The 24,554-nt window shown below is 38.8% G+C and overlaps 1 protein-coding gene across 1 annotated transcript in view; it reads right to left on the bottom strand.

Annotated features, from left to right (window-relative positions):
• Positions 1-24,554, bottom strand: part of CAMK4 (calcium/calmodulin dependent protein kinase IV) — a 140,479-nt gene that overhangs the window by 58,570 nt on the left and 57,355 nt on the right. The window contains exons 3-4 of the mRNA XM_042028029.1: positions 4,415-4,477; positions 3,802-3,884 (exon numbers count right to left, since the gene is read on the bottom strand). Coding sequence (XP_041883963.1) covers positions 3,802-3,884; positions 4,415-4,477 — 146 coding nt within the window. The remainder of the gene's footprint in view (positions 1-3,801; positions 3,885-4,414; positions 4,478-24,554) is intronic.

Genomic DNA, 24,554 nt, shown 5'->3' on the forward strand with positions numbered 1-24,554 from the left:
CTGATTAATTCCTTGACTATTTTTGACATAGCTTAGCAATTTTAATTTCCAAAAGCAAAAAAAAAAAAAAAAAGGTGTTCCTAAAGCCTGGGAAGGCTTCACTATATTTTGTCCATGAGGCAGTCATTCCCACCTCTCTTAAAAAGGCAAGTTCTTTAGAACAATTAATATTTTTGTTAATGTACACTGCATAAAAGAATATGAGCTTGAACTTAGAGTTCAGAGGAAATTACATGAAACTTGAAATGGAAGTGACTCGAGAGACTGTCAGTTGTAAGTGCTATTTTTAGACATTACACTTAACAATAAGATGAAAGAAGAATCAGGAGAGTCTGTGGTCAAGATGCCAAAGTAAAAACAAGAGGAGTGTATGGATTGACATTATTATTTGAAATGGAAAAAACAAAAACTATTCTTAGCAATCTGCAGGTATTCTGACTAAAATAAAGTAGAGTTGATTGTTTTTGCTGAAATTCATATTTGGAAAAGAAATAAGGTGGTGATTCAGCTGAAAGACAATAGATATGAATAAAATCTGAATGCAAAAGACCAGCTTCAACAAAAGTTAGCCATATAAGACAAGATATCAGATTGTGCTGTTGGGCTCACCATTGCTGGAACACTCAGAGCCTTATCAGAAGACAGTCTCTTGGGGCTCTGTCAAAACACTGCCAGTTTAAATGCACTTCAACAATGCCTGTCTGTTTTAAACATGCCAGAATGAAAGAGGAGGGCAAGCAAATATCAGAAGTATGTCCCAGCACTAGGCTGGAGATGCAGAACCCATAAAGAACTTCAATACCAGTTAATTTAGACCTGCTGCATTTTTCTCTCTGTCCTGCTGAATTCCTCCACTGGTCTGCCACTCTCTTTGTCATTTTTTTCCACAAGCTCTTTGTCCCTCCTCACTTACTGGGTTGGCAAAAATCATCATGTACATTGGCAATAAATATTCTAATTTACACAGACTTCTGAAGTTTCAAGTACAGTTATATTTTTTGTATTTGGGGTGGTATGTGGAGTATGACCTACAATGTGGTTTATGAAGTCTGGGAAACAGGTTTTTTTTTTAAAAATACAGCCAAAACCAATCTGATTTGAGCTATATTAACTCAGGTGTCAAACTGATACATTCATTTGAATTTATCTCCTTTCAGGTAACACAATTGAAAAATTGTCATAATGAAAGTTAATTTTAGCAATAACATGGATGATTTGACAGTAATGTTAAATATGGTGAAGGAAGTGAATAATTTCATTACCCAGAACTTTCAGTTAGAGTGGCATGAAACCAGCAGCACATCAACAATGCTAATAAGATTCTAGAAGACTAATTGGATCTTGGGTATTTATAAAATCATCTTCATGATAAGAGGGATGTTTACATGAAAGAATTTACTCATCTGCAGCTCAAATACTATTCAAAAAAAGAATGGACATCTGGGATGGCAGAAAACTAGAGCAATAAAACAGTTGATATAAAAATTAGTGGCATATTACAAGATTTAGCAGTAACAGCAATGAGGATGTTTGCAGCCAGGAGAGCGGGAGTGCTTGTGTAACAGGCCCAGTAGTGTCATTTGCTGATAGCTGATTTGAAAGAGGGATAAGAGTAACTCCTCCAGAGTACAAAAGTTGCATTGCCGTCTGTGTATGGGCAGTGGTTTACAAATAAGGCACATAAGGTACTCCAACCCTGGAGGTGGTTCCAGGCCACACTGGGGTCCTACTTGCCCACACAGGGTCTCTCCTTGAGGACAACAGTGGGGTGGATCTCAAGACCTGGTCACAGCTCTCCCTCCACATCTGACACAACTCCTCTGCCCAGGAAGAGAGATTCCAGGGTCATTTTCTTTCTCCTGGGATGCAAATCATACAAGCACAGAGAAAGGAGTGCACTCCTTTCTGTGATCTCTCTGTCAGTCTGGACATTTCCTTCACACATGATAAAAAGATGTAAGGACTGAAAGGATTAAGCATGAGAGGTGAATGCCCTAAGGCAGAAAGCTAAATTTACCCTCACTAAAACTCCAAGGGCAACCATTGTATAGCACAATGCAAGTGTTAATCCTTCATCGAAGCTGAGAAAGGAGAGAGAGTTAATGTTTAACTGGAGTCACTAGTGCACAACATCTCAGCTGCATATTTCTATTTAATTGTTTTTAGTTTAAGGTTGAAGAGTGAAGTAATACTCTATTCCTAGCTTAAGAGCTGAAAATAATTTTATGTTTTCTTGCTCCATTGCTTGTTGGGTCTTTTTCCAAATCACAGAGGCCTGAATTGACAAAGTTTCCAGTTCTGTTGTACAAGAAGCAAAGGAGAATGCAAAGTTCATATCCCCACAGTGTTGGTGTTCATCTATAGCATCACAAGGGGGCCCCACAATCTGAGTGACTTTGCTTCTAGTCAAAACACCAGACAGCTGGTCTTAGCTGTCCAAACTATTGGATCAAGCATCCAATCTTTTTGAAAAGATCAATCTGACAGCTCAAATCTAGTAGTAACTGCTGAGAATAGACTGTAATATGTTGAAATGGTCAGAATATTAAATCCTGGTTTCATCAAATAATGTAATTCCCTGTCCTGGATCCTATGAAGTCTAGTCTCTTCAGTTCTTCTACCACAAAGATGGTTGCTGCTCAGGAACCAACCATTTCACTGCATTATTTGTGTTTTGCCTTTGCAAAATCTTCTCATCAAAGACTCCTGTAGAGTATACAGCCTTCTTGAAAATGACCTAATCTGAAACCCACCTGGATACATAAAGGCCCACACGAAAGGTAAGGCACTTTGACCAGGCTTCTCTCCAGCTCAGGGCCCTCACTGGTTCTTTAAGTTGCAGCATGTCTCTCCTCATTGCTTTGGACGAGTATTGAGAGAGGAATCACCTTTCTTCCATCAAACTTAGGATGTCACAGTAGTAGATGCTTTTGTTGTTGTTTTTTAGAAATAGTTCTTGTCAAGGTCGAAGATATGATCACAGTATTAAAAAAAGAAGTATGCTTTTGTTTTTTCAAATGAAAGATACTTTCAGACTTAACATTTGACGCGTATTTTTATAATATTCCTCTATAACACTAAACTTTGATTACAGAAGTTCTTACGTGAGCTGGAAATCCCTAATGCCAGTAAGTTAAATCATTTACTCAAGCCAGTATAAAATGGTTTTCTTACCATTTCTTGCTCTAAAAAACCCAAATCCCTACTAGTAAAATATCATCCCAGCACTATTACAGAATCATCTCACTTCATGCATACGCACCTACTCCAGAAGCATGTGCAGCCTCATGAGCAAAACCTTCATAACTCAACAGCTGTCTTGCAGAACCTTTTTAGCAAAACCAGATGTTTCACAAACAGAGCAAATACCAAAGAGAATTTCTTTCTTGTTAGTTTGCTTACGAAATTTTCATTTGATGTAACACTGTCCTGCTGGCAAGCTCATTGCTGCCTGACATGTTTTATGATGACCGGTCAATGAGATTTTGCCAGTTTTTCCTACCTTTTTTCTGCTCTAACACACTCAATGCTATGTGTCTGCTGAGCACCTTTCTTCAACATTTACTAGCTAATTCCTCTGTTTTCAGCTCGTGTATAATTTCCAAAAAGTCTACTGATAATTACATTTCCAAAGGCATTTTTAAGCTGTTTGCTGCAGATATTTATTCATGTGAATAAATCATATGCTGGTGAAATAATTCCAGTAATTACTAACAAAGGGATTACACACAGAGAAGAAATTTGAACTCTAACATCCTTGGGGAAGGAAGGTACTGGGAGAGGTGTGTACAGGTAACTTACCTGTCAAATAGTTCTCCACCAGTGACCAGTTCCAGAACAAGACTGATTTCTGTAGGAGTCTCAAATATCTCCTTCAGTTTTATCTGGTAAAAGATAACAGAAAGTATTTCTTTTGCTTATTTGTCTTCTTGCTAAGCACATCTGAAGGTCAACAGTAGAAAATAGACCACAGCTGGGAGAGTTACCTTGTTCTCTCCCACTTTTTTTTGCTAGCTTTTTTTCTTTTTTTGTACTCTTTTGATTATTCTCATACCTCAGTAACCTCTATGAAATGCAGGATTTTAAGAAGCCATCTGCCAACCTCTCAGAGAAACTGAAAAGTAAGTCCTTTCCTACCCTCCCAGGACTGAAAACACCAACTTCTACTTTCATTTGCAGAACTTCTTTCATGTGGTTTCTCACTCGACTCTGTAAGAACATCAGCGTTTTATCTTAAAATGGAAGTATAACTCAACAGATGTTCATTAAAGAGCTGCTAGCATGCCCACAAAGAGAACCCAAAGCTTTAATCCAGGTCTGTACAGGTGAACCACAACAGTCTTCTCTCATAAACAAAAAGTATATTAAAAAACAAGGAAACAAATGTGGAGTGAAGGAACATGGCTAAACTTACAATGTTGGGATGCGAAAGGCGAAGAAGAACTCCAATTTCAGTGCGGACAATTTTCTTGTCTACCTGGTTAAAAATGGGGAAGGAAAAATGGAAAAAATTATTTCCATGATCACCATAGAAACTTGTAGATGAATCACAGGATGCTATGTATGAATAGCACTTTTAGAACTCCCAGGAGAATAAGTTGATGTGAGAATCACAAGTCAAACATACTGTAAAGAGAATTTTTCCATTAACACAAGACATACTATAACAGAGAAATGTCCACATCCAGCAAAATGATTACAAATATACATGTAAGTCACATAAGGTGTAGATTACAGGAAAGATATCTGAGAACAGTGGGAAAATTTACTCAAGTTCTGGCCTTGTCTATTTCTACTTACGTTTGTTGAGCTTATGCTAGGATAGCTTCCTTTAGACACACTGATCAGCAGCTGTGCTGGAAAAAGGTTTCTGCATGTAGGATGTGCTCATCAAAGTAGTGTAACATACTGCTTAGAACAAAAAAGTGATGCAAGGGCCAAATACCCCCAGCCACCGTGTAAGGTTTAACCTCAACTGGCTTCAATTATCTCTAACAGTATGATCTACTAATTGAAATTATGGGTTAAACCTCTGAGAAGATTACCCCTTCTCTTTTCAAACTGCAGTCTTTAGCAATTCAGGGACAACTTATGTTCTTGGGGGACATCAGTCATTTCTCACAAGAAAGGCAGAGCTAGGGAATATTTAATTCACGAAAGAAAGCTGCAGGTCTCTTGGAACTAGAACGCTTAAGCAAGCAAGAATGGAAAATGTTTGTAAGCAAATTATGAATGCTTTTAAGTTGCTAAGGCAATTAATACACTTATGAGGAAACTACCTGGTTTGCAAATATTCTCCCAAATCCTAGAGGAGTCCTACACTGATGGCTCAGGGGGTTATGAAATGAATGAGAGTCAGCAAGTCACTGTGTGGTTCAAAAACTGATGACATACATGATGTCAAGCAGAACATTTTGAGAGAGACTTGTGCTGCTATTTTTTAGTGGAGGCTTTTCATCAAAGGCAAGTCTTGGTTTTTGTTTTTTATATCATATGGGAAATGAATGGCAGTCATTATATATAAACCTTTAAAAGGGACATAAAATTACCTTCAAATTCTTAGTGAAGAAGACACATGGGGTTTTTTTATCACCTGAAAAAAGAGAGCTACTTCTCAGAAATTTTTTTTCCAGCATCAACAAAATCCAAGTATCCATTACATTCAGAACTACTGGATAGGCAGAATTTGATTCTCCCCTTGTGTCAGCCAGGGATGATTCCAGCTTAGTAATGCCACAGTGCTCTGACAGTGGTGTAGATGAGTAGAGAACTAGAGCCCTCGGGGCATTCTTAAAACTTATTGACATTCAATCTCTTCTAGTGACTGCCAGGAAGCAAAATGAAGTAAGAAAAACCAGCTTTGGAAAAAATCAGTGCATGTAAGAAGGAGGAGGAATCAAATATCAAAAAGGAATTAAATATTCCATTACCTGAGCATATAATTGAGGGTGAAGAATACAGCAAATAACAAAATCTTCATGGATAAACACTTGCTCTGGGTTCAAATCCAGGGCCCTTTAAGCTTGTGACCATTGCATGCTTTATAAACTTTATTGCTTTCTACTCCAAATGCGACTAATAAATGCTTTTTCCTGCTACATAAACACTGAGCAGCAGGTTTGAAAAATAGACTCCTGTGAACTTTTCCTAAAATGCTGCAAGCACCAGCCTGTGGTCTTGCTCGGTTTTGACATCTCCTTGGCATCACTTTGGGTTACTTTAGTGAGTGCAAACATGCAGCAAAGGCCTCCAAAGGTCACTGTTGGGCAGCAAAGGGCTTTTGATGAATCACACAGTAATAGACGTTGTGACTGTTTTCACACGCTTTGCACCTCAGGAAAATTAATGTGCAATTGTGCATGGACAGTGATATCCCCAGGAGAGCAGTTTAGACTGAAAAACTTACCTTACCCAAGAGCACTGCTACAGACTGAACAACCCACAGTTTTCTTCCTGAAGTTTTGAAAATGTTTGGGCACCAAGCACACCGGGAAGCAAGCATGGAAAAGACTGCCCAAAATCTAAAGATGCCCCCTTTTGGCACTGAATAGTTACAAGTGAGAAAATACAGAGACCTCCTCTATCTCGCAGGTAGCAACAAACTAAGTCAAAACATGGACTAAGACTCAGTTTCAGGTTCTTGGTTCCACTGACATTTAGTCTGCAACTGTAGGTGAGGTCCTCTGTGATCAAGTTTGTGACCTGACACAAAACAGTAGGCTTTCACACTTCCTCATATGGTGGTATGACTAAAAGGTACCTCAAAATTCAAGATGATAAGATGCAGTGGCAAATATGCTGCAGAGAAACACTTAGGAGTTTTATATATTTATATGTAATGGCTATTGGGACAGATCTTACAACAGAAATGGGCATGTATAGGTGACATGAATCATTCCAGAGTAAAAAAAGGACCACAATTAGTAATAACATTTTATTACAGACAGGCTATTTTGTCACTTTTATTTTCTTACCCTCTCCTACACTAAGTACAGAAAAAGTTATATCAACACTTACCTTGTTTCAGCTAATTTGAAAAAAGATGTGCCTACTTATGTCAGGGCCAAACCTGGCTTATTTTTAGTTTGGGCAGGAGTATCAGCAATTCAACTACTTATATTGAATTTTTCTATCATCATCCTATCAAATAATTTCCTGACAGAAATTATTTGCTGGGATGAGAGTCAGGCATCTCACACTAGAGTGTATGTTGCTATAGTAACAATTTTTAAAACTCGGGTAATTTAATCAAAATATGCCATTACCACAATGTTTGGGCAAATTAAGTATGTTGGGCTGGATCAAACACAGCGGTCTGATTCGTGTGTATGTAATAACTGATCAAAATGAGGTTGCAAAACTCTTTGTTTTGTCTCCTCCTCTTTGGATGAAATTTAAATATGCAGTACAATGCTTGAGAAGTATCTGAGCTTTCCTTAAATTAGCATTACTCACAGGAACATCAGTGAGACCTTTGTGAGTATATTACAGTCAAGAATAGTGGGATTAGCAGAACTGGTCTGTTTGTGAAGTGAAAAAACAATCAAATATTAACTTTCAGAAGTTTCACACTCCACTAGTTTAGCAATTATCCTTCTATCCTTTTTTCTTTGCTTTTAATCTATGCTAAATGGACTAGAGTATGCTTTTGCTCAAATATTTAATCAGTATAATTTGATTTCTACTTAAATGATTACGTTACTCTGTGAAAAAAACACTACTTCTGTGCCAGGTCCTGTAAATGCCTGGTTGGATGTTCTTAACACTGGTGCAAATTTACTGAGCTGTATTTTCTGTATTTGCAAACTTTAAATTGCAAGCAATCAAGAGGCATTTGCTGTGATAGGCTGTGATAGCAGAGCAGCAACCTGCTGTGGAACACCCATGTCAATTAGAGAAATCATTTGCCAGGTAATCCCAAAATAGTTATTTATCAGCCCTCTGCTGATGACCCTTGGCTTGAAGATTTCACTGTCATAGGCCAAAAAACCAAAGTTGTTAGATGCCCTGTGATTATTAAAACCCACAACACCTACATGTTTCCGCAGCTTACCTGTGAAGGCACATGGAATGCTGAAAGGCAGCAAATCTGCAAGAACTTCTTGTAGGTGCTACACAGCCACTGCCTTGTGCTGTGGCTTCCCGTGCTCCTCAGTAAACTCTAGCAAGCAAACCAGGAGCTGTGACTGTAGCACAGATAAGCACCTGCATGCTGGCTTTAATCTAACTAGATAAAGTACCTGCAGCAGCAAAGATACAACAGCCTGAACTCAGGAGCGAGAGGCAATCTAAGAGTGCTGCTCCCTTAATTTATAATAAAGCATTTACGTAAAAAGGGTGATCATTCCTGGATTACTCCTAGTATTTTGTCTCTCCAATTATTTCACTTCAGTAGAATTAGGTATTCATCTCTTTTATAGATTTGTGTCTGCAATTACTATGCCTTTGAAATTTGATACTGGTCATGCAGGAAAGGAGAACTAGATTTATAATCAGTGTATTTCTTATTTATAAATTTCACATTAACAGGGAAAGGACTGAAAAATTAAATGAAAGCTGATATTCTTCCATGTTTCCATGTCCCAAGATGGTGAGGTGGAGTAATGCTAAAAACCACTGAGATGTTAAAGTGGTTTCTATCTGAACGAAATGAAACAAGATAAAATGAACCACCACTTACACAGATTAATCCAGCTGCCTCTTTGCAATATGGTACCACCCTGAAAACAGGTGGCCAACAGATGTTCTCTGTACCCTCAAACTTAGTAGAAAGCAAGAGGAAGAGCACATTCCTCATCCTGCAAGTTCAGTCTCTGCTGTTCTCCTTCCCCTAGGCACTGTGGATACAAGGGGCACATTTGCAGGTTGGGTGACAACATTCTGCCCAGACAATGCGTGTGAAGAAACCCATGCAAAACATCTCTCAAGGAGCTTCACAGCACCGCCCACCTCAGGGAGTCTGTTCACACCAGCTCTGCACAGCTCCTTAATTAATATCCCACTTTTTGACTCACATGAACACCTCTAATACTAGCAATGAATTCTTTATTGAACCAGCAGGTCAGGCTCTGACTACGTGCCTCTGTGCACTTACAGGGATCACGGTGCAAGTCATTATTAGCTTGACACCACACTATTAAAAGTGCTTCCAAGAAACAAAATTTTATTTGCTCATACAGTAACTGCTCTGAAGCCTAAACCTTTCTGTATTTTATGGCATCAATTGCTAATTAGCTTTTATAACTTTGCCATTATTTTTTCTTCTCACTGTTAAGCTGAAATATTAAAACCTGTACAGACATAGGCTACACACAAGCAGAACTGCCAGTTCCTTGGTGGTTTGAAGGTCTGCTCCCAACTGTCACAACTGAACACAAGACTGCTGGGTTACCTAGGCTCTCTTGAGAGATTCAAGAAAAAAAGAAATAGGCTTGAATTGAAAGCCTGAATTTAAATAAATCTTCACAAGAAGAAGATTCAAAGAACATATTTTCTATGCAGTTTAAGGTCTTGCTTTTCAATTTCAGAATGTCCTGAATGACAGGAATTCCAGTTTCTGCCCAGTTCACACAGAGAGTATCTTCTCACAAAGTCTTTCAGTCAAGACTTCAAGGATAAAACACTTTAAAGAAGACTTCAGAATGTGTTTTTGTATATCTTTATAAAGATGGATAGTATTGAAATAATCTGATCTTGTCTATGTATCAACACAAGAAACTGATGTCAATCTTCAGCATAAGTTATAAAGAATCATGGAAGGTACAGAAAGTGGTATGAAAGAAAAATCATAGGACAAATGAAAATAGAGATTTACATGAAACTCAGTCCACTTCTCTAAGTTACTCTGGTGTAATTCTGTAATCAACATGGCAGTGGATAGTAGGTAAAAGTAGAATTTTAAAAAGCTGATCCCTCTGAATGTATGGATACATCATTGTTCCAACTAGAACATTTATTTAACAGCTGCTTCAGATGATTTGATTCATTGAATGACCTTTTTTTTGAATGAAAATAAGAGTTTCTCAAGTAAAGAATTCCTCCTATGTTTTGTTGGCTGTTCTTAGTGGGGCATTGCTTGACCTTCTCAGCATGATCTGTAGCTCTCTCTTTTAAGGGATCGACCTTTGAATTCCTAATGGAGTAATATTATCTTAAAAACAGAACTGTTTGAAACAGCCTTTTTGTATTTTAAGCTGGGCAGACTGTTCTGGCTCTGTCTTCACTCAAGCTTAACATGGGCTCCCTGAAGAGCACAACAAACAGCTCAATAAAGCACAACAGCAACAGCACAATCCTGTAGTATCTTCCCTAAACTCAGCCCGGAGTTTTCACTGTGTAGGTGTGCTGGTTTGGCTGGAATAGAGTTTATTTTCTTCACAGTGGCTAGCATAGGGTTGTGCTTGGATTGGTGCTGGAAACAGTGTGGATAATTCAGGAATGTTTTTGTTATTGCTGAGCAGGGCTTGCACTGAGCCAAGGCCTTTTCTGCTTCTCTTCCCAACACACAAGTTAGCAGGATGGGGGTGCACAAGGAACTGGGAGGGGAGAAAGCCAGGGCAGGTGACTCCAGAAGACCAAAAGGATACTCTAGACCATGAGGCATTATGCTCAGGGCATAAAGCTTTAGGAGAAAAAGGAAAGCGGGGAGGAGGGGGATAATTCAGAGTCTTCCTCAGTAACTGTTCTGTGTGGTGGAGCCTTGTTTTCCTCAGGATGGCTGAAATCCTGTCTGCCCATGGAACACAGTGGATGAACTCCTTACTTTGCTTTGCTTGTGTGCACAGCTTTTGGTTTCCCTACTAAACTGTCAGTATCTCAACCCATGAGTCTTCTCTCTTTTCCTCTTCTGATTTTCTCCCCATCCCGCTGGGGATGAGAGAGTGAGAAGCTCTGTGGGGCTTAGTGGGGTTAAACAGCAACAGTGGATTACTGAGGATTTTTATTTTTACCCTCCATAAGTAATTTTGTATTATTATTGAAAAAAAAAATACTATTAATTACTACAGCAACTATTTTCTGCATGCATGTCCATGCTTCCAATTCACAGCTGTAGTCCTTCAAGTGATGCATAGTCCTCAGACTGAACACACCTGCATGAGAATACTGCCAGTTACATCAATGTGCCTGCATTTGTCCTGTCAGGTGACTAAAAGTCTGGTAGCACACACAAAGCTGTTGGCTGCAAATACCTGGGTTTGTAGAAGCTGAAAGAGACTGATCTATCTGCATGGGATAAGACTGTCAGTCTGTTAAGAGTAAATTGTTCCATCAAAGAAGCAGCACTTCTGTTTCTGAAGAAAAGCACAGTACATTTGCAGGCAAACCATCAGATGGATACAGATAATTCCTGTGACTGTATAAACTTCAGCAGAGTAAATCACACTCTGACATATCAGATTTACAGGCCCTGCATATTTAAATAAATGGTTTCAGTAGTAAAGGCGACCAGATGCAGGTAACATTCCCCACTGGCGCAAAATCCTCTGTGAGTAGGTTCTGTTACTCACCTATATTAACTTGGTGGCATCACCACAGGGTGAAGGGATGGGTTCAGAGCCACTTACAGCTTGCACAACCCTGGTCATTTGCAACAACACATTTTATGTGAGAGTAAAAAACAAGTTATATATTCATTAGAATAGGCGTCATTATAGGCTATGGTCTACTATATGACTAATTTGGTTGTTATTTCTTTCCCTGTCTCATTAATACACAGATTTCTGCAAATATGTTAGATAATTTTTGAGCAGTTTATGCAAACAAATTTAAGCCTATTAGGTATTCATGAATTGCTCACTTCAGCTATTCACTATTTATAGTGTGTTACTGCCATTGTTACTGTTCCCAAAGCTGGGTGGAGGAGGACACATTTAAGATGCAAGAACAATGTGTAAATCAAAGGTAAGCACTTCTTTTGTTTTTGTCAAAATAGATGTATTTATGGTTCTATTTATAAATTTGTACTTCCCATCTTCTTGTGTGTTCTTGCTTTTCACCTATAAAACTACAAATCCAAAAATTTTCTCTCCTCCCAGAGAAAACTTATCAATCCAGATTTTATCCTGGGTGATATAACTAGTATTAAACATCATGGTTTCACATTCACACCATCCCTCTGAATAAACAAATTGCCACATAACAATTAGAAATTGAGAGCTGTTAGAGGATAGGACATTTCCTGTCATGCTGTACAATATTTTATCTTAAAATCACTCAGAATTCTCAGGGGTGCTGAGCTGCATGATAAAGATCTGGAATACATTATACCTGCTTATATCATTAGCCAAGTGCCATGCTTGCTGCAATTTAAGAAATTTCATATGAACAATAAGCTGGTGGGCCCATCCTGCTCTCAATCCAACTCGTATTTATAGAACCATGAGTTCACTGTTACCCAAAGAAGGTTTCATGCATCAGGACTACTATTAATATTATAATCTCCATCACAGATATCAAATAAGTCCATGTGATCAATGAAGCAATTTCATCTAGGCTAGAATTAATTTTACTCATAGTAACCTGTATGGGGCTGCATGCTCTACCATTCCATTTGACAAGCAGTTACACAGATGACAAGTGAAGAAGGCTTGGTTGTGGCTCTGATGATCAAATGAGTTTGTTTTGTTCAAAATATTTCAGGTGGGATAAAAGCATGACAATGTCAGTGGCAACTTAAGTCATGCAGATTCCCTCTTCTGAACCATCCTGAATCTCTCAACCTACTGCTCAAATGACCCCTGTACTGGGAGACTTGTAATGTCTGGATCCCAGTGAATTCTTCTGGTAGGTCAGCCCCAAATTCAGAGTCCTGAAGCAATTTCTGTGTTGCTTGATGGTATCCAGAACCTGTAATTCTACACATGCAGGACTCATACACATTGACCCCAAAACTGCTTCAGATTTACAGGTTATATACTTTATAATCTGAATAACACAAAAAAACCTGTGGGTGCTCAAATGAAAACAGGGAAGGAATCCCTTGAAGAAGACTTTCAGGGACTGAAAATGAGAAGTTTTTTATATAATTGGAAGATGATACAGAGAAGCATGTAGAGATGGTGAGATGGTTAAGAAAGGTAGGCAGATGTGAAAGCAAGGCTTTGTAACTAATTTAGAGAGCTTGCTTCATAGATTAGAAACTGTGAGCTCAGACTTTCTTGTTAGCACTATGTGTCAACAAATAACACCATAATATACAGGACTGCTTTTTCTCCTACATCTCTCCAATCCCAGGGGAGGATGTCTCAGCTACATGAATGGGAGCACATTACCTTGCCTCCTCTGCCAGGAACTGTGACTTGTGCTGGGAAAAAAAGGACATATGACTGAGCAGGCTGAGAGTAGAATGAATACACAGCGACTTCCCTCCCTAAGAGGTCACCTCAATCCATGAATTCTGTGCACAAAGAACCACAGCGTGCCTTTCATATTTGATCCTGTGTTCCCCGATGGTTCATAAAATTTAGGAGTAAATGGAGGAGATGCTGAAAGGGGGCAGTTGTAAGCTATGTGTTCCAGAACCAGAACAGGTGAATATTTGAATTTAAGGAAACTTTATGTCTCCCTTTATGGCCAGTGAAATCACATGCAGATTTGGCAAATCACACAATACCTGACCTAAAACCCCTCTCTGGTGCCTACTGTGTGATTCAGGTGCAATTTTGGTATTTAAAAAAGTAAAAAACCAAAGCCAAAACTATAACCATAACCTCTGAAGACCCCATAGGTGTGGAGATGAGAAGACAGATTTTACCTGTGAAGTAAAGAAGGCAGGGGGTAGTTGTTTATGTGCTGTGAACTGTGGTACCAAGTGCCTGGATACAAATACTTTACAGCTCTAGCTCCTGTGGTCCTCATCCATAAAACATGGCAATGCTAATGTGAGTTCTCACTGTGGTATTGCAGCTGTAACACAGTAATGGCCCAAAAAGAATAACTGAAATTAGTTATAATGGTGAAATGAATAATTTTCCTGGACTTCTGATTAATGGATTTATGGCTTCTTATTTGTGGGAATTAGGGCTTTCATCTTGAAGAATTACGACTTTTCCCAAAAATGCTTGAAAGCCATAGCATGGAGTTCTTTTGATTTGTGTTTTCTTACATTTTTACATCAAATCCTCTGTTCTTTTGACTTTGCAGTTTCTTTTATTTTTACATTCAAGTCCTGTATCTACTGTGTTTACTACTCAATCCAGAAACCTACAATTTTTATAATGCTATTTCTTCTTGTAGCACTATTCTTTTATCACTTTACAAAGAGATGAAAACTATATGAGTGCGATGTATTTTGCAGACAAAATATAAATTTCTACAGGTTGATATTTGTGAGAGTGCTGCTTAGAAGCCCTCACAAGTTAGCACTTCGTGTAATGGTTGCAATTCAAACAAAAATTTGAAATCAGAATTGTCTCCAACAAAATGTAAGAGAAAATTACTTGGATATCACAGGACTGAGGTATAAAATAAACCATCCTGTTTATGCTATTTCTTGTTACTTATGGAAATGCTTCCAGCTCGTTTCAGCTGCATCTACTGAAGACATGTCCAGGTGGAGTTTGAAACATCTGCTTTTAAAAATATGCAAAGTGTAATGGAATAGCTTGTTGGAAACAAACAGTAGTATTTGAAGACTGCTTAAAATGAAGGGGGAAGAATAACAATAGAAGTGGGATTTTTTTTTTTACTTTTGTATGAAAACAAGATATTAGTTATTTTTTATCTATTCAGATTTTGGGTTTAGGTGAGGTATTGTTGGTTGGGGGGGGTTGGGTCTTTTGGGGTTGTTTTGTTAGGGGCTTTTTCATTAAGAAAACCCTTCTTTAGTGACTTGATCAGAGAGCAAGTTTGGTTTGACAAAAACTGGTCATAAGCCTCACTCACACACACCGATGCTACAGCTGTCAACTGTCACAACATTCAGCTTAGACTTTTGTATTGAGCCTTAATTCTAGTCTTGAGAGATCCTCTGCTCAGGTGATGTATCTCAAGGAAATCAGACAGAGGTGCTGTCTTCCTGATTTCTCAAAGAAGCTTTTGTAACAGAGCCCTCAGATTGTGCTGCTTACACAGCTGCTGTGTTAATTTCCACCTTTGCTTTTCCATTCCTCCCTACATGGGGTTGGTCTTTCTCTTAAAAGACAGAAATAAATGAAGACCATCTCAGCCAAAGAGCATATATTTTATCTGGAAATAAGCCAGTTTGTCAAGTAAGACCATGCTGATTACAGAGTCCTTGGTAAAATAAATCCTCCTTTCTACAGACTTCAGTTAGATTTGCCTCTCTGAGGGGCTACAGAGAACTCAGCTTCAGAATAATAAGCACAGGATGACACATTTTAAGTTATAAAATGTTTGTGATTTATTCCAACACCTGAACTTCCAGCACTGGAGAAAGCACTGCCATTTCTTATCTTTTGCCCTCTTCACATTTTAGTGGATACAGACAGCTTTCCTTTAATTCATTACTCTATAGCTTAGAATCTCTCTCCCTGCTAAAGAATAACTGCCACATCTGTGATGATAACATCACACCATTCACACCTGAAAACAAAAACTTTCTAAAATGCAGGGGAGGAACAGTTTCAGAGATCCCCAGCACAAGCTTCACAGACTCTCCATTTATGCAGAAACTTGGCCTCCTCTGCTCCGTCAAGGCACGTCTCCAAATTTCTTTAACAGGCTGTAAATAATGAAAGGTTTCCAAAGAGGAGGGGTATCATTTCAGGATAGGCTAATATTTACCTCTGCACCACTGTTCAGAAATCCCTTTGTACGGTTGCATCTTGGCTTTAGGTATTAAATACAGCCTCACAGAGGAAGAGGTTCTGGTCCTATTCCCTGTCTTGCCCCTCCACATTTATGTGCACCCCAGGCACACAGAGCTCCTCCAGGCTTGCTTCAAGCCATGGAGAAGACAAATCGCAGCAAGAAGAAAGGAGCAAAATGTGCATGGATAGGTTGGTGGAATAATATCTGTGGCTGAGATAATTTCACAAGAGTTCCTGTCAAGCAACTCAAAGCTAAATGTGTGTCATTTGTTTGGGTTTGGGGGTATTTTACTGAATCTATCGCCTAAAGGATTTTATCACTCAGAACTACTTGTTCAACAGTGCAATGTATACAGTAGGTTGAGCTTCCCTGAACGGCATAACAATGAGTTGAGCTTTATATTTTTCTCTTTTTATTAGTTGATCTTTATATTTCTGAAAAGTAAGCTGTAAAGACCAAAAATGAGTGTTTCTGAGTACCTATAAATTAGGTAAGGAAGAAGGAAATAGAATACATACTGCCAAATGTTAAAATCTTAACCAAAGGTCTGACTTACTCAAGAATAACACAGCAATTCAATCTAAATGGTGATGGTTAAAAAAAATTATTCTGTATTAAGTGATTTTTACATAATGCCGGCACCTCACAATGATATCGTACAACACAATTTAAACCAGATTTTAAATAACTTTATGCACGTAGGGCAGGCTTTTACAATTGTAGAAAGGGATTATTTTTTCTTTCCTTTCCTAAAAGTTGTCCTGACACAACAAATTATTTTTTTTGTTTCTTTGCAAGGACTAAAACAACTCGTAAATTTTTTTTTCAGTAAAATTTCCACTTTCACTGATGGGTGTCTGATTTCACGGCTTCTAGAGCAAAAATCTACTGGTAACTTAGTGCAGAAAAAATGTTTTGGTTCTCTCCTATTTTGTAGAGAATTTATGTAAAATTAACTTCTTTGTTCTTCTTTAGACATTTTGCATTCGATGGACTTGTACTCAAAAGCCATTTCTTTTGGACTGTAGTGAATCAGACAGTGGAAGCCAGACTCCCCTCACATATGAGGGAAAGCTGAAAATAAGCAGTGGAAAACTCGAAGTTTTACTGCCTTATTTCTTTATTCAGAATAATTTTGTCTGAACTTTTTTTTTATCTCTCAGTAAAAACATAACAGTGTGAACTGCATATGTATGAGAGGATGATGTGGATGAAGAAAAATGAGAAAGCCAGGAAAAATAATAGGTAGTTCTGCAGGTGGAGTGGTAATTAAGTGCTAGTTAAGAAATTACTCTTTCCCTTTAATTACCAAGCAGTGGCCTGTGTGGTGTGCATGTGTGTGTGTGTGGATGTGGATGAATAACTCAATGTGTGAGCTAGTTAACAAAAATAGTCCTTTTTAATGATGTACAGCGATGTGCAGTTGACTGTTTTCAGGTAGGCTTACATGTACACAAGTCTTTCCCTATTTTGAAAAATTTGAAAAAAAAATCAGAACATAACACACTAATACAATGTGGGGGAAAAAATAACCTTAAATATACATATGAATGTGAATATATTCCACACATTTGTAGTCTGGAGAAAAAAGGATAGTGCCTTAGCATGTCATACAAATGTCAAGCTCTTGCTTTTTTTGTGGATCAGGTACGTCTGCTAAACTTTATCACTCACAGATATCTGTCCACTATGAGTACTGACAGTTACTTCACCAATGCAGTTGGATAGATTAAATATAGATATAGAAACACATAGATATAGACAGATATAGCTGTATAAATATAGGCATATACACATAGATGTGTGTATATATATATATATAAAAATACACTCACATCTAAGGTTTATAGAGAAACAGGCATATGGAGGCAGGAGGTACTTAAAATATAAATCACATAAGGCCACATGGCAATAAATAGAAGGTTTAATTTTACAGCTACAAACATACATCATTTTCTCCTGAAGTCAACAAAGGAACAATTTACTAATTCTGACTATGCCAACTGTGATACACAAGTCTCCACCCATTCCTCCCCTGCCCCTCCCACCCTGACAGTTGTCTTCCTAATCAGTTGGGAAGGCTCAACCAAAAGCAGTGCTCCTTCAAGAAAAAAGACCAAACATTTGCACGAGCCTCTTGATAACCACTTAATACCACCAATTCACTGCAACAGGAAATGAAAAACCCAAAAAGCCAACTATACTCCCTGTAGAGTTGGGACTATAGAGAATTTTTAAATACATATCATATTAACACATAATCTTCTAGTGTGCGTATATAGGTGTTTGTATATGTTTGTATATAAAACATACATGAGTATATACATCACAGAATCACTTGCGTTGAAAAGACCTCCAGGATTATCAAATCCAATCTTTAACCAATCACCACCTTGTCAAAGAGACAGGAGCACTGAGTGCCACATTATCATTTCTTGAACACACCTCCAGGGATGGTGCTTCCACCACCTCCCTGGGCAGCCCATTCTGATGTCTAATCACCCTTCTGTGAAGAAATCCCTCCTGATGTCCAACTAGAACCTCTCGTGCTATAGTTTGAGGCCATTTATTTTCATCCTGTCCCTTGCTACCCGGGAGAAGGGGCCAACCCTCTTCCCACCACAGCCTTCATTCAGACAGTTTTAGAGAGCAATACAGTCACCTGAGCCTCTTTTTCTCCAGGCTAGGTGCACCCAGATTCCTCACTTGCTCCTCAAAGAACTTACTCTTGTTCCCCAGCTCCATTCCCTTCTCTGGCACTTCATGTCTTTCTTGCAGTGAAGGGCCCAGAACCGGGCAGAGGATTCGAGTTGTGGCCCCACCAGTGCCAGCACAGTGGGACAGTCTCTGTCCTGTTGTCACATTATTGCTCATCCCAGCCACATGCCCTTGGTGTTCTTAGCCACCTGGGCACATCTGGCTCATGTTCAGCTAATTCATGTTCATGTTGACCAGCAGACCCAGATCCTTTTCCACCAGGCAGCTTTCCAGACACTGCCCCAGGCTGTGGCACTGCAGGGGTTATTGTGACCCAAGGGCAGTACCTGGCACTTTGTCTTGTTGACCACTCCTTTGGCCTTGGGCCATGGATCCAAACATCCAGAACCCTCTGCAGAGATTTCCTGCCCTCCAACAGATCAACACTCTAGTCTAACTTAGTCTCTCATCCACAACCTTATGGAGGATACAACAGATTCCCTCATCCAGAGCATCAATAAAGATGTTAAAGAGAAATGGGCCCAACACTGATCCCAGGGGGACACCACCAGTGACCAGATACCAGCTGGATCCAGCACCATTCACCATCACTCCCTGAGCGCGGCCATCCAGCCAGTTCTTAACCCAGCCAAGAGTGAACCTGCCCAAGCCATGGGCTGCCAGCTTTTCCAGGAGTTTACTGTGGGGGACAGTGTCAAAGGCCTCGCTGAAGTCCAAGCAGACACATCCACAGCCCTCCCATCATTCACTAAGCAGGTCACCTGGTCATAAAAGGAGATCAGGTTGCTCAGGCAGGACCTGCCATTCCTGAACCCCTGCTGGCTGCACCTGATCTCCTGTCCTGTATGTGCTGTGTGATTGCACTCATGATCTTCTCCGTGACATTCCCTGGCACTGAGTTCAGGCTCACAGGCCTGTAGTTCCCTGCATCCATCTTCCAGCCCTTCTTGTGGATGGACATCACATTAGCCAGCCTCCAAATCATCTGGGACCTCCCCAGTTAGATGGGACTGAAGATCAATGATGCAGAGCAGCTTGGCAAGCTCCTCCACCAGCTCTCTCAGCACCCTTGGATGAATCCCATCTGGTCCTGTGGACTTGTGAGTGTCTAAGTGGCTCAGCAGGTCACTCCCTGCCACCTCTTGGATTGCACAGGGTCTGTTCTGCTCTCTGTCCCTGTCTGCCAGCTCAGGGGCTGGTTCCCTGAGGATAACAGGCCTTACTGTTGAGGTCTGAGGCAAAGAAGGCATTAAGTACCTCAGCCTCTTCCTCATCCTCAGTTCCAATGTTTGTCTCTGCATCCAATAAAGGGTGGAGATTTTCATTGGCCGCATTTTTGTTATGTATTTATAAAAACACTTCTCATTATCTTTCACAGCAGTGGCCAGATTAAGAACTATTTGATCTTTCACCTGTCTAATTTTCTCTCTACGTGACCAGGGACATCCTTGCACTCTTCCTGAGTTGCCTGTCCTTTCTTCCCAATGTACATATATATGTACATATGTGCGTGTGTGTCTATATATACATATGCAAACATAAATGCAATTGAGACTTTTTAGATATGCCTTATAGACCATTATAATCTCCTTCAGACCCTAATGCTAGATATCCAAGCCAAACCATCCACATTCCCTTTACATTTACTCACTCTCCTTTCTGATCCACAGACATAGACTCAAATTGTCTAACTTATTTGTCCAATGAGATTAATCCCAGACCAGCTATTTCCAGAATGTGCATTGCTTGAAAGCTGTTGCTCTGTTTCGGATCTGAGAAAAAATTGATGGGCCTGAATGCTTGTCTGATTTTGAATATCAACCAGCCTGCAAGAAGAATGCTGCTTCATAAATACTAATTTTGATAAAAGTGCTGCAGAAGTATTATTTAAGCATCACAAACTGTGCGAGGGAGGATGCCCACACATAAAAGAAGAGGAAATCAAAATGAAAATTCTCCAAAACAGTCTCTATACTTGCATGCCTCATTGACTGAGACAGACAGGGTCTAATATTTCATAATACTTAATTGTTCTTAGGCGACAGCACCTATCAATTAGAACCTAGAAATATTAATCAGGCTATCCTTCAAAGCATTGCTGAGAAGCAAATGAAATAAATATTTTCTCATTTTTATGAATGAGAAAGTTGAAACCAAAAGAAATACTGGGAATATGCCAGGACCCAAGCTCCAGACAACCCAGTCCAGAATCCTATTCTCCTTTCAGCAGAGCATGTTACTTTATTGCAATGGCAGCTCCTAAATTACTTCAGTTGCAGTAGTTAGCACTTGGTAGACTTATAATGTAGGCAGGCACTTGGTGTCTTAGTTTAGAAACCATGTAACAGAGGCCATCTGTTCTCTTCACTATTTTTAAAGCAACTTGTCCAGACTCAGGTACAAAATTTAAGGCGGAGGTGGATCTAATTTCTTGGAAGGCATTCACCTACCCAGATTCTGAGAAAATCTCCAGGCTGCCTAGCTTCCTCAAAACACACCAAAAAATGGAAAAGCAGATGAGAGACTTCATATAAAAAATAGCACATATGTGTTTGCTCCCTTAGAGAACTGCATTCTTCCAATATGATCCTCATGCTATGTGTTGTTTGCAGCAACAACTGTTCCAGAATGACTGGTTTTAAAAATCACATAATTTTTAAGTCTCAGCTTAAGAGCAGTAAGAATAATTTTTGTAAGGTGTATGCTAAAGACACCTCACTTTTCTGTAGCACTGAGTAATCAAGGAGGGTAAAATGTATAGTGAAAACCAAAACAATCTCATACCTGCAATTGCAAGAGTAAAAGTTCATGACTGTACTCTGCTCATTTGATGACTTTTTCTGAAGTGCTATGTCATCTGCTTTTGCTTCTTGCTTCATGAAATATACTTCCCCAAAACCAAATTACACGATTCATATCTTTAAATTTACTACCTGTGTGGAATTTAAGAGTCCTGCTAAACTTAGAAAAAGTCAAATAATGAGCATGCAATACAATCCTACATTTCAGTTATGCTTAGGAACTAAGCACAAAGGTTGGATGAGGCTATCACAGGCAATAATTTTGCATGCTTATTCATCTGACCCAATGATGCTGGGTTTTAAATATTTTTTTGATAGGTCTAAAGAACTGTTAAAAATTTTATTTCTTATGCATTAATGGAGAATGCTCCTCCTACTAATTCAAAAATCAATTTTTCTTTGGACCTCTTTAACCCTTCTGGCAGCTGTCTTTTAGCAGGTCTAGAAGTTAAAGTTCTAACTTGCCTCTTAGTTTCCCAACTTTGACACTTCAGGTGTGAGAACAAGAGGTGTTCTTTGAACTAAATTTTATTCACCATTAGTGTAATTAAAGGATTTGAAGATACTCCTAAACTTGGACTGAATTTGACAAAACTAAAACCAACAGAAAATGGAAGCATTCTGCTTCAATAATTTTGAAGCAGTAAAAAACCTTTTTTTCTCCTCCTTTTGGAATTGTAGAAAATTTGTATTAATGGTTAAGAATTATTAAACCTCTCAACTGAAATACAATATTATGAACACTTTGTTTTATTTTAGTCACACGGAAAAGTTTATATAAATGGTTTTTTTCTGTTACTCTTTGATGGTTTAACTAGCAATATAAAACCCCCTAAACCACAGACAAAACTCCCCCACCCAGAAACTTGCAAATAATCTACTGCTGTTTTATTAAGCAAGATGGTAAAAACATATTACATGCAGAACCTCATAGGAAATCAAATCCCTGTACAATCATGTATTCTCAGAACTGGATGATAGGCCTTGCCCAAAATTTTATTTGTTCTTAAATGGGAATGCATTAATCACGCAAAATGAACAATTACTCTTTCTGTTTAAATGAAAAGAATACTGATAGGTATTTTATGTTTCTTGCAGTCTGTTCCTAGCACACTACTTCAGTCCTAAAGGATCATATGTTCTTACCTAAGCCATTCCCATGGGATAAAAGTAATAATTTCTAATGCTTTACTTCAAATTACAGCACTTTAGTTACCATCACTCACAAATCTGAAGCTGCCCATCAGCCACCAGCCTCCTAATCACACATCACTTGTTATCACTTGTAGAACAATCTGGACCACCCTATCCCTGTCCCTCACCCTGTTTTTACAGAGAGTCAGTCTTGTTCAGAGCAGCAGACTGTTTCCATTCAGTCAGTCAGTTTGAATGGAAAAATCAAGAGTATTTGCTCTTCTGTCATCTTCCTTTGTCTTCTAATTTCATGTGTTCTTCAGAGCTTCCTTATATGCATGTAAGAAGGAAATTGAAGAAATAGGACTCAATCAAAAATAATCACAGGTTCTTCTTTTCCTCCTATCCCTTTTTCTCCACTATTGAACTGCCATCCTTTTTTTCTAATTGTTTTCAAAAAGCCAACAGGAAACTTAAGCCAGTCAACATTTTAGTAGATGACTTGGCCCACATGTGGTTATTTTTATACTGAGTTACTCTCAGCAAAGATCAGATCTCCTGCTGTAGGAGCACTCTAACACAGATAGTTCTGTCCCTGTGATAATAATTACCTCTCCAAATTGGACAGACACAAGCAGTGGCACTCCTTAAAGCATTTTCTCCCATGTTCTCATTTATACAGAAAAGCTCAGCTGTGTAAGAGGATTACTTGTTTTCATAGCAAAACATCCCAAAGTGCATCAATTACACTGGGAACAACTCAGCTCTGTGAACTGCTTAACCACACTGCTAATATAACCAAGGGTGCATTAAGCCAAGCTATTGCTGATGTGAAAACAACTTACATAACTATAGTCTTTTCTTCTTTGCCATTTTTCCTACACTTCAACAAAAAAAGGAAAAAATCTGTGTTACAGTAACTCTACCAAGGTCTAAACTGACTAGTTTCAGACACAAATAAATAGACCTAGCATAAATGTGGCAATTGTGAACATGAATTAATTTCCATGAAGGCAAAAAGCAAAAAGCAGAGAAATATTTTTAAGAAATATAGTTCTTCCTAGTGCATTTCAGGATGAGAATTATAGGACCGTATACTCCTAAAACATTATCTAAATCAATGGCATAATGAACTGATGAAACCTCAAAAATTCTCTGTTCTTCCATAGGAAAGGCAGACCATAAGCTGCAGCAATGCACATGCTCTGCTTCTTCCAGTGCACAGATGCAAATTCAAAGGCAGCACACACAACTGAATCTTTGTGCCAGTTTAAACCTTGGCTTACGTTCAAAGATGACAAATTAATGCCAACATTTTACTCATGTGAAACCCACTCATTACATCTTGCACTGAGACCACCAGTGAAGTCACCATTTAGACATGTTTATACCTACCCACCCATCCTTATGGTTCTACAGTGAGCCTTCCTGAACATTATGGAACAATGAATGATCTAACACTGGAATAAACTGAATCAAAATCATTCATGAATAAATATCATGTCCATGCCTCACAGCTTGTTTGCTTTCTCTCAGACTTCTCTTCCCATCCTAAGAATGTGAGCTGCTCTACCCTGTGTCCCACACTGTCTTTCTGCATGAAGTCTCTCAGTCCATAACTTGCCTTTCCTCTCCTAGTGCCTCTTCTTGCTTTCCACCATCTATTTTTTGGAACACACAAAAATAGCTGTAGTATAAGTGTGACATATATGGAGCTCTAAAAATAAATTATCGTCTCAACTGGTTCTCCAGCAATTTCATAGCGGTAAAAAAACCTCTACAAAATATTTAATTTTACTTGGGTTTGAATTGGTATTTTAATCAGTTTCTGGAAGAGGATTAATTGTTTCATGGCATTTTTTGAGCAAAACAACGTATTAAATCAAAGAAAAAACACTGAACATTTAAATAATTCAAGGTGTCCTTTTTGGCTTTTTTTTAGTGAAAGAAAAAGACGTATTTTTTCTAACAGGTTTTTTCCAAATCCAAGTGTATACATACACCACCAGCTGAAGGTACAAGCCAGATTTGTGGGGATAAGGCATTCCCAGCACAGTACTGTTACCTCTAACAGCTGTTTTAATGATGAGGAGCCAAAACTCACTCATGGAAAATACAAGCTTAGCAGGG

The sequence above is a fragment of the Corvus kubaryi genome, unplaced genomic scaffold (genome assembly GCF_017639235.1).
Source record: "Corvus kubaryi isolate FWS band 111438036 unplaced genomic scaffold, C.kubaryi_AGA036_p1.0 37302, whole genome shotgun sequence".
Lineage (NCBI taxonomy): Eukaryota > Metazoa > Chordata > Aves > Passeriformes > Corvidae > Corvus > Corvus kubaryi.